General features: G+C 47.0%; 1 protein-coding gene across 2 annotated transcripts in view; it reads left to right on the forward strand.

Annotated features, from left to right (window-relative positions):
• The window catches only part of LOC124774998 (G patch domain-containing protein 11-like), a 138,350-nt gene that overhangs the window by 88,044 nt on the left and 36,584 nt on the right, over nucleotides 1-13,722 (forward strand). Inside the window, exon 5 of one of the 2 annotated variants that reach the window (XR_007015580.1) lies at nucleotides 7,980-8,184. Coding sequence is in view for 1 of the 2 variants with exons in the window: in XM_047249751.1 (XP_047105707.1) it covers nucleotides 7,980-8,114 (135 nt within the window). In the remaining variant the exon portion in view is untranslated. Of the gene's footprint in view, nucleotides 1-7,979; nucleotides 8,252-13,722 lie in introns of those variants that run through there. The other variant, XM_047249751.1, reaches the window with a different exon arrangement.

The raw sequence follows: 13,722 nt of genomic DNA on the forward strand, positions 1-13,722 counted from the left end.
TACACCCATAATTACTTACCAAACAAAAGCGCTGGCAGGTTGATAGACACAAACAAACACAAACACACGCACAAAATTCAAGCTTTCGCAACAAACAGTTGCTTCATCAGGAAAGAGGGGTATATATATATATATATATATATATATATATATATATATATATATATATATATATATATATATATTAAAACAAAGATGAGGTGACTTACCAAACGAAAGCGCTGGCAGGTTGATAGACACACAAACATACACACAAAATTCAAGCTTTTGCAACAAACTATTGCCTCATCAGGAAAGAGAGAAGGAGAGGGAGAGACAAAAGGATGTGGGTTTTAAGGGAGAGGGTAAGGAGTCATTCCAATCCCGGGAGCGGAAAGACTTACCTTAGGGGGAAAAAAAGGACGGGTGTACACTCGCACGCACACACATATCCATCCACACATATACAGACACAAGCAGACATATTTAAAGACCAAATATGTCTGCTTGTGTCTGTATATGTGTGGATGGATATGTGTGTGTGTGTGCGCGAGTGTATACCCGTCCTTTTTTTTCCCCCTAAGGTAAGTCTTTCCGCTCCCGGGATTGGAATGACTCCTTACCCTCTCCCTTAAAACCCACATCCTTTTGTCTTTCCCTCTCCTTCTCTCTTTCCTGATGAGGCAACAGTTTGTTGTGAAAGCTTGAATTTTGTGTGTATGTTTGTGTTTGTTTGTGTGTCTATCAACCTGCCAGCGCTTTCGTTCGGTAAGTCACCTCATCTTTGTTTTTATATATAATTTTTCCCACGTGGAATGTTTCACTCTATTATATTGATATAAGACCTAATGGATAAGGTGAAAAGTTCCGTGAAATTTTTCATAGATGGTGCTGTTGTTTACAAAGAAGTCACAATTCTAGAAAATTATAGTAAAATGCAATAAGACCTTCAGAGGATCAGCACTTGGTGTAGAGAATGGCAGTTGATCATCAAAACAAACAAGTGTAACACAGTGTGCATAAAGGGACAGAAAGACCCATTATTATATGATACAGTTGTTGAACAACAACAGTCACACCTGTTAAATATCTGGGAATGTGTGTACAGAGAAATGTAAAATGGAAGGCAGGTGTTAGCAAGTGTGGTCTGCCCATGAATGAAGTGCCTTGCAAAACCCTTGTTTGGGCAACATAAGAATAATGCTCATCAGTCTGAGATCTGTATCAGTTAAGATTAATAGAGGATGTATAAAGAAGGTCCAAAGATGAGTAACATGTTTCATATAAGCAAGCATGAAATTGTCACAGAGATACTAAGCAAACGCCTGTGCCAGACACTTTAAGTGAGCTGTTGGGCATCACGATGCAGTTTACTGTTAAAATCTCGAGAGCATACATTCCTAGACTAGTCAACAATCATACTGCTTCTCATACATTTGTCTTGGGAAAAGACCACGTAGGTAGATTTGATATCACATGGCGGCTTACCAACAGCTGCTCTTTCCATGGACCATTCACAGGTGGAATCCCCCTGCGGGTTTGGGGGAAAGAATAGGCCCGCGGTAGTCCTGCCTGTCGTAAGAGGCGACTAAAAGGAGTCTGAAACGTTTCGGCCTTCTGTGATGGTCCCCTCTTGGGTTTGACCTTCTTTTTTCCAAATTTCCGTTGTTAGTGCATGCCATTTGGGGAAGGACACCTTACGTGGTGTTTTTCTATTGGTCCATCATGCACCTCCATCTTGCATGTTACCTATTGTCGTTTGGGGGGGACTACACCCAACATATTCTGGGTTGTCTCCTTCTCGTCTTGTGCGCAATCTTCTTCTTAGCGCCCACGACAACTGTGGACCCTTTCAACACCTAAAATCCAGCACGGTAGCCAGTCCGTTGTGGTGGGGTCGTCATGTACCCTCTTGGTGGTAGCCCCCTGACCACGCAGGGATCGCACTACAGATGCCAGACCTGTTTCCTCCCCATGCATGCCAAGGAGTATGTGCCCATCTTGTCTGGAGCACGGGGACTCCGGGCAGCGGGATATCGGCCAGGTACCCGTTGCTTTGGCTGGGTGGCGCCCTTGGGGAGAGCCCTCGTTCGGAGTAGGTGGCATCTGGGCGGATGTGGCGCAATGAAGCGCAATAAATCACACCAAGCTGGTGGTCGCACGGCCACCAGCGTCTCTAAGCGAGGTCGAGTAGACTTTGATGCTGCGCAATATGACCCTCAGTCGTTCCCCTCGTTGGGTGCGCCATGGGAGAGACGCCGATCTAGTGCCAAGCGGGAGCCTTACGTACCGCAATACCTTGTCTGCAGCAGGACTGATGGTGACTCCTTTCTTACGACGAAGCCTCTGTTTTTTGTGGAACACCTGGAGGATAAGTTTGGGGAAGTGGCGGGGTTGTCTAAAATGAGGAATGGGTCCATCCTCCTCAAGACGTCCTCCCCAGCCCAGTCACGAGCGTTGCTCTTGTGTGATAAGCTGGGTGACGTCCCTGTTACCGTCACTCCCCACAGTAGCTTAAATATGGTCCAGGGGATTATTTACCATCGTGACCTCTTGTTACAATCCGATGACGAGCTGAGAGCCGACCTGGAACGACGTGGTGTCCATTTTGTCCGTCTTGTACATAGAGGACCCAAGACTAACAGGGTGGCCACCGGTGCCTTTATCTTGGCCTTCAAGGGTGATGTCTTGCCCGAGAAGGTCAAGGTGATGGTTTACCGTTGCGACGTCAAGCCATACGTCCCTCCCCCGATGCGGTGCTTCCAGTGCTGGAAGTTTGGGCATATGTCCTCCCGTTGCCCATCCAGCGCTACATGTCGAGATTGTGGACGCCCCTCTCATCCCGATTCTCCATGTGCGCCTCTGCCTGTATGTGTCAACTGTGGGGAGCACCACTCTCCATGCTCGCCGGATTGCCCCGTTCTTCATAAGGAGCGGAAGATCATGGAATTTAAGACCCTGGACCGGCTTACTTATCGAGAGGCAAAACTGAAATATGAAAGGTTGTATCCTGCTTCCATTCGAACATCTTATGCTGCAGCCACGTTATCGTCGCCCACGCGAGCGACGGTTGTCGCCTCATCTGTGCCGCCTTCAGTGGGCCCTCGGGGCCGTGCATCTCTGTCTGCCCCCCTCGTGCCTGGAGGCAAGCCTTCCTCTGTTGTCCCCTTAGCAGTTGGGGGCAAACCCTCTTCTGTCGCTCCCCCCACGCTTACTTTGGGAGTGACATCTCCTCCAGAACCGGGGGGCTCGATCCCTCCCCCTCCTTCTCCGCCGGCGTTGCCTCTGCCGGTTCCTCTCTCGTGGAAGGAGTCCCTCGGGGCTCTCCCTTCCTCCGTTTCTTCTCCTACCCAGCCGGATGTTAGCCAGTGGCTGAAGGTTCCGCCACCTGCTGGTCGTAGGGCTTCTGCGTTGTCGTCAGCCTCTGACGCTCCTTCAGAGAAGCTCTCCCAGCCCTCTCACCCTAAGGGCCGACGTGAGAAGAAGGAACGGAATGTGTCCAAGAAGAAGGACGTTCCGGCGGTTTCAGTACCGCCTGCTGTACATAGTCCTGGCTCCAGGAATGAGGTGGAGATCCTCGCCTCTGCCGCGGATCTCGCCCTCACGGAACCCTTGGGGGCCTTTCCTATGGACTCAGCTGACTCTCCCCCGGTGGCGGCAGTTGGTTCTGAGGCGCCGTCTGCCTCTTAGTCGCATTCACGCCCTCCCAGTCCCTTCCTGCTTCCATTCTGCAGTGGAACTGCGGCGGTTATTTCCGCCACCTGCCTGAGCTCCGGATGCTTCTGAGTGTTTCCCCTGTTCTCTGCATTGCTCTGCAGGAAACTTGGTTTCCGGCAATGCGGACCCCCACCCTTCGCGGTTATCGGGGATACTATAAGAACCGCGCTGCCTGTCAACGAGCGTCAGGTGGGGTTTGCCTTTTTGTTCACCACTCTGTCTGTAGCTCGCCAGTACCCCTTCTGACGCCTTTAGAGGCAGTCGCTGCCAGGGTTGAGCTCTCGCCAGCTATTACTGTTTGCTCTGTTTACATTCCTCCAGATGGGGAGCTCCCCCGACATGTCTTCGCTGCGCTGCTGGCTCAACTCCCGCCACCTTTGCTGCTTCTGGGCGATTTCAATGCCCACAACCCTCTCTGCGGTGGGACTGTCTCCGATGACCGCGGTCGGGCCGTGGAGCATGTGTTGGCTCAGCTCGACCTTAGCCTCTTGAACACCGGTGCTCCCACGCATTTCAGTGTGGCCCATGGCTCGTTCTCGGCCATCGATCTCTCTCTTTGCAGCCCTGGACTTGTCCCATCCCTCCACTGGAGAGTGCATCCTGACCTGTGTGGTAGTGACCATTTTCCCATCTATTTGTCACTGCCCCAGTGTCATTCTTCTGGGCGCCTGCCCCGCTGGGCTCTCCACAGGGCTGACTGGCCGGCTTTTACTTCCGCTGCAACCATCGAGTCTCCCCCACAGGGTGACATTGATGAGGTGGTCCGTGTCTTCACCACGTCCATCATTTCAGCGGCCGAGGCTGCCATACCCCGTTCTTCTGGCCTCCCTCGGAGGAAGGCTGTACCCTGGTGGTCGCCGGAGATTGCTGAGGCTATTCGCGACCGTCGGCGGGCTCTCCAGCGTCATAGGCGGCACCCGTCTCTAGAGACCCTCATCGCCTTTAAGAGGCTCCGTGCCTTGGCCCGTCGTCTTATTGCACAGCGTAAGCAGGAGTGCTGGGAGAGGTATGTCTCATCCTTGGGCTCCCATGTCTCCCCCTCGCTCGTGTGGTCCCGGATCTGGCGGATTTATGGATACCAAACCCCTATGGGTGTCCCTGGGCTCTCCTTGGACAGCGCTGTCTGCACGGACGCTGCCGCCATTGCTGAACGGCTTGCCGCGCACTTTACTAAGAGCTCTGCGACTGCATCTTATCCCCCCGCCTTTCGCTCTCTAAAGGAGCGAGCTGAGTGGACGCCTTTCTCATTCCACACGCGTCGTTCTGAAAAATACAATGCTCCTTTCAGCGAGAGGGAATCCTCGCTGCCCTTGCCGATTGCACTGATACAGCACCAGGACCAAACTGCATCCACGCACAGATGCTGAAGCATCTCTCCAGGGACTGCCAGCGACACATCCTCACCATCGTTAACCACATTTGGAGCGAGGGCGTGTTCCCGTCGCAATGGCGAGAGGGTGTTATTGTCCCCATCTTGAAGCCCGGTGCGGACCCACTGGCGGTGGACAGCTATCATCCCATTACCCTCACCAATGTTTTGTGCAAATTGCTCAAACGTATGGTGGGGCAGCGTTTGTGTTGGGTCCTTGAGTCGCGCGGTCTCCTCGCTCCATCCCAGGGTGGCTTCCGTCGGGGCCAGTCTGCAGCGGACAATTTGGTGCGGCTGGAATCTGCTATCCGTACGGCCTTTGCCGGACGTCAGCATCTCGTTGCTGTATTTTTTGATCTGCGGAAGGCGTATGACACCACATGGAGACACCACATGGAGGCATCACATCCTTGCTACGTTGCATGAGTGGGGTCTTCGTGATCAGCTCCCGGCCTTTCTTCAAACCTTTTTATTGCGCCGCACTTTCCGGGTGCAAGTGGGTGCCGCCTCTAGTTCATCTTATATACAGGAAAATGGGGTCCCGCAGGGCTCGGTGTTGAGCGTCTCCTTATTTCTAGTGGCCATTAATGGTCTGGCTGCAGCCGTGGGGTCGTCGGTGTCTCCTTCTTTGTATGCCGACGACTTCTGCATCTCCTTTAGCTCCACGACTACGGGAGTCGCCGAACGCAGGCTGCAAGTAGCCATTCGCAAGGCAGCATCTTGGGCTCTGACTCACGGTTTTCAGTTCTCTGCAGCCAAGACTCGAGTTATGCACTTCTGCAGGCGTCGGACGGTCCACCCTCATCCTGAACTTTACCTCGACGGCCACCTGCTTGAAGTGGTGGACACTTGCCGCTTCTTAGGACTTGTGTTTGATGCCCGGCTCACTGGGTTCTTCATATTACTCAGCTGAAGCAAAAATGCTGGCGGCACCTCAACGCCCTCCGCTGCCTGAGCCACACGTCTTGGGGTGCAGATCGCTGCACGCTGTTGCGATTGTACAGAGCCCTTGTGCAGTCCAGGCTTGATTATGGGAGCCTGGCCTATGGGTCTGCGTCACCCTCAGTGTTGACGATGTTAGACCCCATACACCACTATGGGGTTCGGCTTGCAACTGGCGCTTTCCGTACGAGCCCCGTGGATAGTCTACTGGTGGAGGCCGGGGTTCCCCCGCTGCGGATTCGCCGCCATCGACTGCTCGCCGACTATTCTGTCCACGTGCATTGCTCGCCGGGCCATTCCAATCTTCGCCTGCTTTTCCCTGCCATGGTCCTCCATCTGCCAGAACGGCGACCTCGGTCTGGGCTTTCCATAGCTGTCTGCGTCCAGTCCCTGCTGTCGGAACTGGTCTCATTCCCTCTTCTGCCTCCCTTCCTGGTCCGTGCACCTACGCCTCCCTGGTGTTTGCCCCGGCCGTCCGTCCATCTGGACTTGGCACAAGGACCCAAGGACTCGGTTCCGCCTGTGGCCCTCCGTCGCCGTTTTCTTGCGCTCCTCGCCTCATTTCCGGGCTGTGAGACTGCCTACACTGATGGTTCCCTGGTTGACGGTTGCGCTGCCTATGCTTTTGCTCACGCTGCCCATGTTGAACAGCGCTCCTTGCCGGCTGGCTGCAGTATTTTTACTGCAGAGCTGGTGGCCATATTGCGTGCTCTTGAGCATATGCGTTCCTGCTCAGGTACGTCAATCGCCATCTGCAGTGACTCCCTGAGCAGCCTCCAGGCCATCGACCGCTGCTATCCCTCTTCTCCTCTGGTGTCCTCTATTCGGGAGTCTGTTTCCACCATTACCCGCTCTGGTCGTTCGGTGGTCTTTGTTTGGACGCCAGGTCACGTTGGCATCCCAGGGAACGAACGTGTTGACAGGCTGGCCAAAGGGGCGATCGACGCCCCAGCTTTGGAGATTGGCCTTACGGCTCGCGATCAGCAGCTGGTGTTGCGCCGTAAGGTGCTTGGGATGTGGTCTGTTGAGTGGCGTGGCATGACAGCCCCGAATAAACTGCTGGCTGTCAAGGAGACGACCGATGTGTGGCGCTCCTCCCTGCGGGCTTCTCGCAGGGACTCTGTAATCTTGTGACGGCTGCGCATCGGCCATACCTACCTGACGCACGGCCATCTTTTGCGTCAGGAGGATCCCCCCGTGTCGGTGTGGGTCCCAGCTGACGGTCGCCCACATTTTATTGGAGTGTCCCCGACTGCGCCTCCGGCAGTCTTTTAATCTCCCGGGCACTTTGCCTTTGATTTTATGTGACGATGCCTCCATGGCTGACAATGTTTTACATTTTATCCGTGGTAGTCCTTTTTATGGTTCCATTTCGGGGAGTCCTGCACCTTTCCCTTTCTGTGTCTTTTGTCCTCGCGTCTCTTAATATTTGTTGCTGTTTTGGTGTGTCGTCGGATGGTTGACTCTTTCCCTTTTTTTTGTTCTTGTGGTCAGTCAACCAGTCTCCGGCCATCTTCTTTTCTTCTATTTCTTTCTGTCTGGTGTTCGTCTGTACTCTTCTTTTCTGTAGTGTTCGTTGCCTAATTTGTGTTCTTTAGCGCCTGGGGGGGGGGGGGTCTCATTCCCCTTGGGATTTTATCTGCTCTGCGACTTTGTCTCACCTGTTTTTGGAATGGGGGACTGATGACCTTAGCTGTTTAGTCCCCCTTAAACATCCCAACAACCACCACCACCACCACCACCACAGGTGGAACAGGAAACGGGGGATGTGAGGGAGTGCATACAAAATATTTTATGCTATAAGATAGCTTGCTGAGTATGGATTTCATTATAGTTTATTTGTTACTATGTCTTGTGTGTTTTAGATTGAAAATGTTGTGAAAGGTGCAATAAATTTGCACTCCAAAAGTATCAGATGTATTTACTACTTCTTAATTATTGCTTTAATTTTGTTTCCCACTTTTTCTTCTAGACTCCAGAAAAACTGGAAATAATCACGTTGTATCTAAGAAGAACATATCACTATTGCATCTGGTGTGGAACAGAATTTGACGATGAAAAAGATATGCAGCAGAATTGCCCTGGAAGCACAAGGGCAGATCATTAGTAATCTTATAGTTATGAATAAATAAATAAATAATTAAAAAGAACCACTGGTCAACATCAGTCGACATAAGGTATGAAGTGTGGACATTGTTGATATGTGTTAGTTTCAGAACAATAAAATGCATATTCCAGGGTAAAGTAGATACAATCAGCAGAACAGCACAACAGTTAGAGTTGTGCATTTTTGTTTGAGAATGTGTTACCCACATTTGCTAGAATTCACAAAAACAAAGATCACAATATTGGTTGTTTGTACTATACTTTCCTGCCCTCAGTCATTCAGTTCACCGCAAGTGCATCAGAAAAGTATTCCATATCAATACACTCATCAAAATGTAAAATTATATACAAAAATTAGACACTGGAATTATTGCTACTGAAAAATATGAGTACTTACCAGTATGAAAGATGGCATTGAATACAGCATATACATTTTAGAAATCTGATGTTTTCTGAGTTGATCACCATTGCAATATGAAACTAGGCTTGGTTGATGCTGCAGCTGTCCTTGGGCTTGATTATTGTCCTCTATTACATTCTCATTATGTATGCATGATTACTATCTCATGCTCATCACACATAAATAGTGTAAAAACTAGTTTTTGGATGTGGCTGTAAACCTTAGGCTGAAAACCTTTGTGCTGCAAAAGTATCAGATGTATTTACTACTTCTTAATTATTGTTTTAATTTGGTTTCCAACTTCTTCTTCTAAATTCCAGAAAAACTGGAAATAATCACGCTGTATCTAAGAAGAACATACCACTATTGCATCTGGTGTGGAACAGAATTTGATAACGAGAAAGATATGCAGCAGAATTGCCCTGGAAGCACGAGGGCAGATATGGCTTCCCAGCCATTGACCACATTGTTCGAACGCACACGCTATGCCCGAACTCGTACGGGACTTGGTAGATTAATCTGCCACAAGTAATGAGTGTGATGGGCAAACATCTATTAGGCGCACTACGAACGTAGTGGTGTGCACATGTTTGGAATACGGATCTCACAGGGAATGGCAAGGGATAAATCCCTACAAGCGCACTATCCTCTGTGCCCTCAGTGGCTCAGATGGATAGAGCGTCTGCCATGTAAGCAGGAGATCCTGGGATCGAGTCCCGGTCGGGGCACACATTTTCAACATGTCCCCAATGATGTATATCAACGCGTGTTTGCATCTAGGGTGTCCATTTAATTATCATTTTAACCTTAGAACCCTTTCTGTACATGAATATGCTCCAGCTGTGAGAACAGTAAGCCTTTGCAATATCTAAAAATGTGTGTTAATGAGAGGGATCAACTTTTAGTGCAACATTTTGCAATTTATTTCTTTGTCAAGAGGAACCAACCCCAATGTTATTCAGTCAACTTAAATATCTAAGTGCATGCCATCAGTGGACAGGATGGAATAAGAATATGGAAAGGATAGATCGCTCCTTGCCACATAGAGGGGGCATTGATGTCCATACTGGCACAATGAAAGAGACTGCTAAAATATTAAACTTTAATACAAAGTCCTTCTTTTGAAATAACAGGTACCGTAGTGAAAGAGTGATTTAGCAACCCTGTGGGTGATTTTGGCATGTTACATTTGGAATCAGAAAACGAGAGTGGTGCCATTTGGACATCCGACTTGTGCCATTGACCCTGATATTGATGTTCAATTGAGATGGCATCATGGACTACTGAACAATGCACTGTTACCGTGAATGTGTTTTACAAGAACGATGACATCTGTACGGCCACTCAGCACGTATTTCACGCTCAATACAATCTCGCATGTCAGCCCAGTCCTATCGCCGTATGTGAGTGCAGAATTTTGGGAAAACCTGTGTTACGGTGCAAAAGAGTGGTGGAAGTGCAAAATGTGTATGCGCACCAGAAATCTCACAAGAGTGGAAGAAGCCTTCATCCAAAGTCCCTTGTGTTCTGCCCACAAGCATGTGCTGCAATTTGACATATTGGATCACAGTGAACAATGAATATTGTAAAAGGAACTGCAATACCGCCCATTCAAAATCCAGGTAGTGCAAAAACTGAATGTGGATGACCTCCCAAAGAGACTAAGTTGTTGCCAAGAATTGTTGGAACTCATGAACGACAACACAGGCCTGTGTGACAATCTGATCATGAGCAGTGACGACAATTTTTGTGTGTCAGGCTTTTCTTTAACAAGCGATACTTCATATACTGAGCACCTGAATCCTGAAATGGTTCATGAAAAGTCACTTCACAGCCAGAAAGTGGTAGTGTGCCGCAGTGTATCATCATTTAGAATCAGAGGGCCTTATCAGTTTGAAGATGATTATGGCAATGCTGTTACTGTGGATGCAGATCATCATCTTCACATGTTGATCCATTTCCAGGTGTGGCAGCCTGCTGATCTTCCTGCAACAGCAAACACATTCTTCCAACCTCACAGGACCATGTGCCATATTCATGGCATTCCATTAACACACTACAGAACATCTTTTCTCGTTATCTCATCTCCAAGAATGAGGACATTCCCTGTCTTCAAAGATCCCTTTACCTTTCAGCGTGTGATTTCTTCTTTTGGGGTCATTGTCCAGTGTGACCCATGGCACACCATCCAGGAACTGAAAGATCAAATTCGGTAGGAAATTAATCAAATTCCATTGCCAGTTCCGCAAAGAGTGATGTCTAACTTCAGAAAAAAAATTGAAATGCGTGTGAAGGGAAATGGCGGCCACCTACATGATGCATTTGCAAGTGATCGTCATTTTAACTTGCAAGCATTGTAAATTCATGTTGTATTTTTTTTAAACTGCTGTGGACAAATTTTTATTGCCGGTGGAGGTTTGAAAACCACCTTTTTTCCTGCCACACCTGTTAGAAAAAACACACAAGCACAACTCTCACCCACATGGCCACTGTTCCAAGGTGATTGAAAACAAACAAACACACACACACACCATATTAGATGGAAAATGAAAATTCTAAAAAGCAGAGTGTATATGACTTGGGAGATCCGGGAAAAACCCGGGAATTTTTTCATCTGGGAGAAAACCAGAAAAAAACCAGGAATTTTCCATTGTTTTTGTTTTCAGTTAAATTTTTGTAATTTTGACGGGTAAGAACCAATACTCTAACAAAGGATATTACTGTGTCCCACTACTGCAAAATAATACTGCAGGAATAGAACATGAACAAGAGAAAAAACGAAAATAAAACTTAAATTGCAAAGGAAATGCACCATATACAGCAGGAAAACAGTGCTCATACAAGCGTTTGCCAGCAGAAAAATGTGTCAAAGGCCTTAGGAAGACCATGCAATGTTGCGTAACAACAAATTGCCTCTGATGAGTGTGACGTCACAACTATTTACATTAGATTCATTTTAGCAGTTACGAGCAGGATCATGCACATGCGCAGTTGAGTAGTACCTTCTTCCGCTTCTGGCTACAGAAATGTGGCTGTTGGCTGTGCAAGCAGTCGCAGCAAGCAGCTAGATGCTACCGGGAAATTTTACTGGAGCGCCCAAGCTGCCAGATTCATGCATGCGCAGCAGGCCCAGATCTAGGGGGGCGGCAAATTCATATTCTTGAGGGGAAAAAAACCTTGTTTCACAAAGCAACTAGCATCCAGCGCACATCAGTCTATCGATTATTCATATGACTTTGAAACACATTCCTGTTGGTTTTTGAACATTTTGGAACACATTCTAAGTTGATTTCTGAATGAGTCGTAAGTTGATTTGTGAATGCGTGAATAGTGTACATGATGTGTCTGTCAGGGGAATCCTCGTCACATGTAGAAACAAACTTTCCTACAGACAAAAGGGGCTGTATGAGCTGAGTGGAGTAAGACCAAATGGATGAATGCCAACCTCTTTCTGATTGTGTGGTTGATTGGGTTTACGAATTACAAGCTTTGTTATAATTACTAGTGAAATCCATAGATTCAGACTACAGGAGTGGACATAAATGAATAACAGGTAAGAAAGATTACGTATTACCTTCTCAGTGTATCCAAGAAAATAAAATTTTGACAGAAAATTTTTGGCCGGATCGCTGTACTAGTAAGGGCCAGTTGTACAGTTCCCGGCTAGCAGTCGCTTTAAGTTCTTTTCTGGAAGAAGCAAGGAAAATGCATTGTACAAACATGTATCAATGCCTAGCTGGAGAATAATCACAGGATAACTAAACCGGTGATTCTGGCAGGTTAGTGAAGTTAACCGGCGAATAAGCTTTGACATTGGCAGGAATAGTTACAGAATTAGTGATGACAAGACATTGTTAGAATGAGGAAGGTGAAGAAACATGGACATCACACAAATTATGGAACAATATGACAATTCCAAGTTTGTATAAAAATTTTGTACTACTACTTTTCGATCTCATGCCTGAGAAACTGGAGCGTATGAATGAAGTGTGAAACTATTTCCTAACATAAAGCTTTTTGCTTGTAGTGGGCCTAATAGGCATTTGATATTGGTACTTTGTGAATTATATTCAGTCATTACAAAAAAGACCGTTTGTGCCGAAACAGTCTCCTTTATTTGGTATGTGTTACAATTGTTGCAGTATTAGAAAGGCCTATTTTGTTTTATCTAGTAGACAGTGACAAAATAGACGTAATCAGATCGGGAAACCACACCATTCTTGGGTCCTATTTGTGTTAACAGCTTTCTCAGTATTAGACAACAACATTTCGACTTTGCATGTGACAAACTGTTTGACGAACTTTGATGAGGTAATAGATTCTTTCGCAGAAAGGAAAGAATGCCATGTAAAGCTGTAGAAAGATTAGAGAGGAAAAAATTCTAGGATCTAAGGATTGAAGAAATATGTATTGCCTTGCTTGTCTCATGTCTTTACTGGGTTTATGTATCCTATATTTAATTTCATGTCACACAAAGCAGCTAGTTGTTAACTGATAGTGAATAACAAGTGCAAATTTTCTGAAGAGTTCTTAAAAAAAAAAACTCAAGGGAGTGGCGCGATATTGCCCCGGTTTGGAAATATCATAGATCTGGGGCTGATGTGCAGAGCAGTCGAGTTACGGTGGGAAAGTGGGTAGTCTCCACGTGACCCATGTTTACATTTAGTGATTTTGCTGTTTCTTCTTCGTTTACTGCTCTCACGTCAAATGAAAACAAAACAGATTTCTGTGGTCGGGAGTTATCAAGTGAATTAAAATACATTTACATAATTATGGAAGGCTAAAATGTGTTATTACTTGCAGATTTTATTTAATTTTTTTTTCCCACCTTTCTGAGAGTCAAGCATTAATTGCCTTGCAGAACAATGAAGTTATTTTTGATGGTTTGCTGAAGAAATTTTCTTTTATTAATCTTTCCTCTGAGGCAGACAATATATTTGAAACAAAGTGGTTAATTCCACTCAATGTTCGCTGCATTTCAAGTGCACGTTTTCAACTTCTAGTACATATGGCATTATGCCATAATAAAGAACCAAACATGACATAACACAGTACTGGTACTCCAAAAAAATTTCCATCCCGAAAACCACATAGAAAAGCTTAATATCAGGTCATGGCCTACTTCACTGGGAATCTGGACATACGAATGTGCACTTTTAAATGTGCACCTTTTAGTATGGGTCACAAAACTCCGATGCTCTTGGAGTAT

This window comes from Schistocerca piceifrons, chromosome 2 (assembly GCF_021461385.2).
Source record: "Schistocerca piceifrons isolate TAMUIC-IGC-003096 chromosome 2, iqSchPice1.1, whole genome shotgun sequence".
NCBI lineage: Eukaryota > Metazoa > Arthropoda > Insecta > Orthoptera > Acrididae > Schistocerca > Schistocerca piceifrons.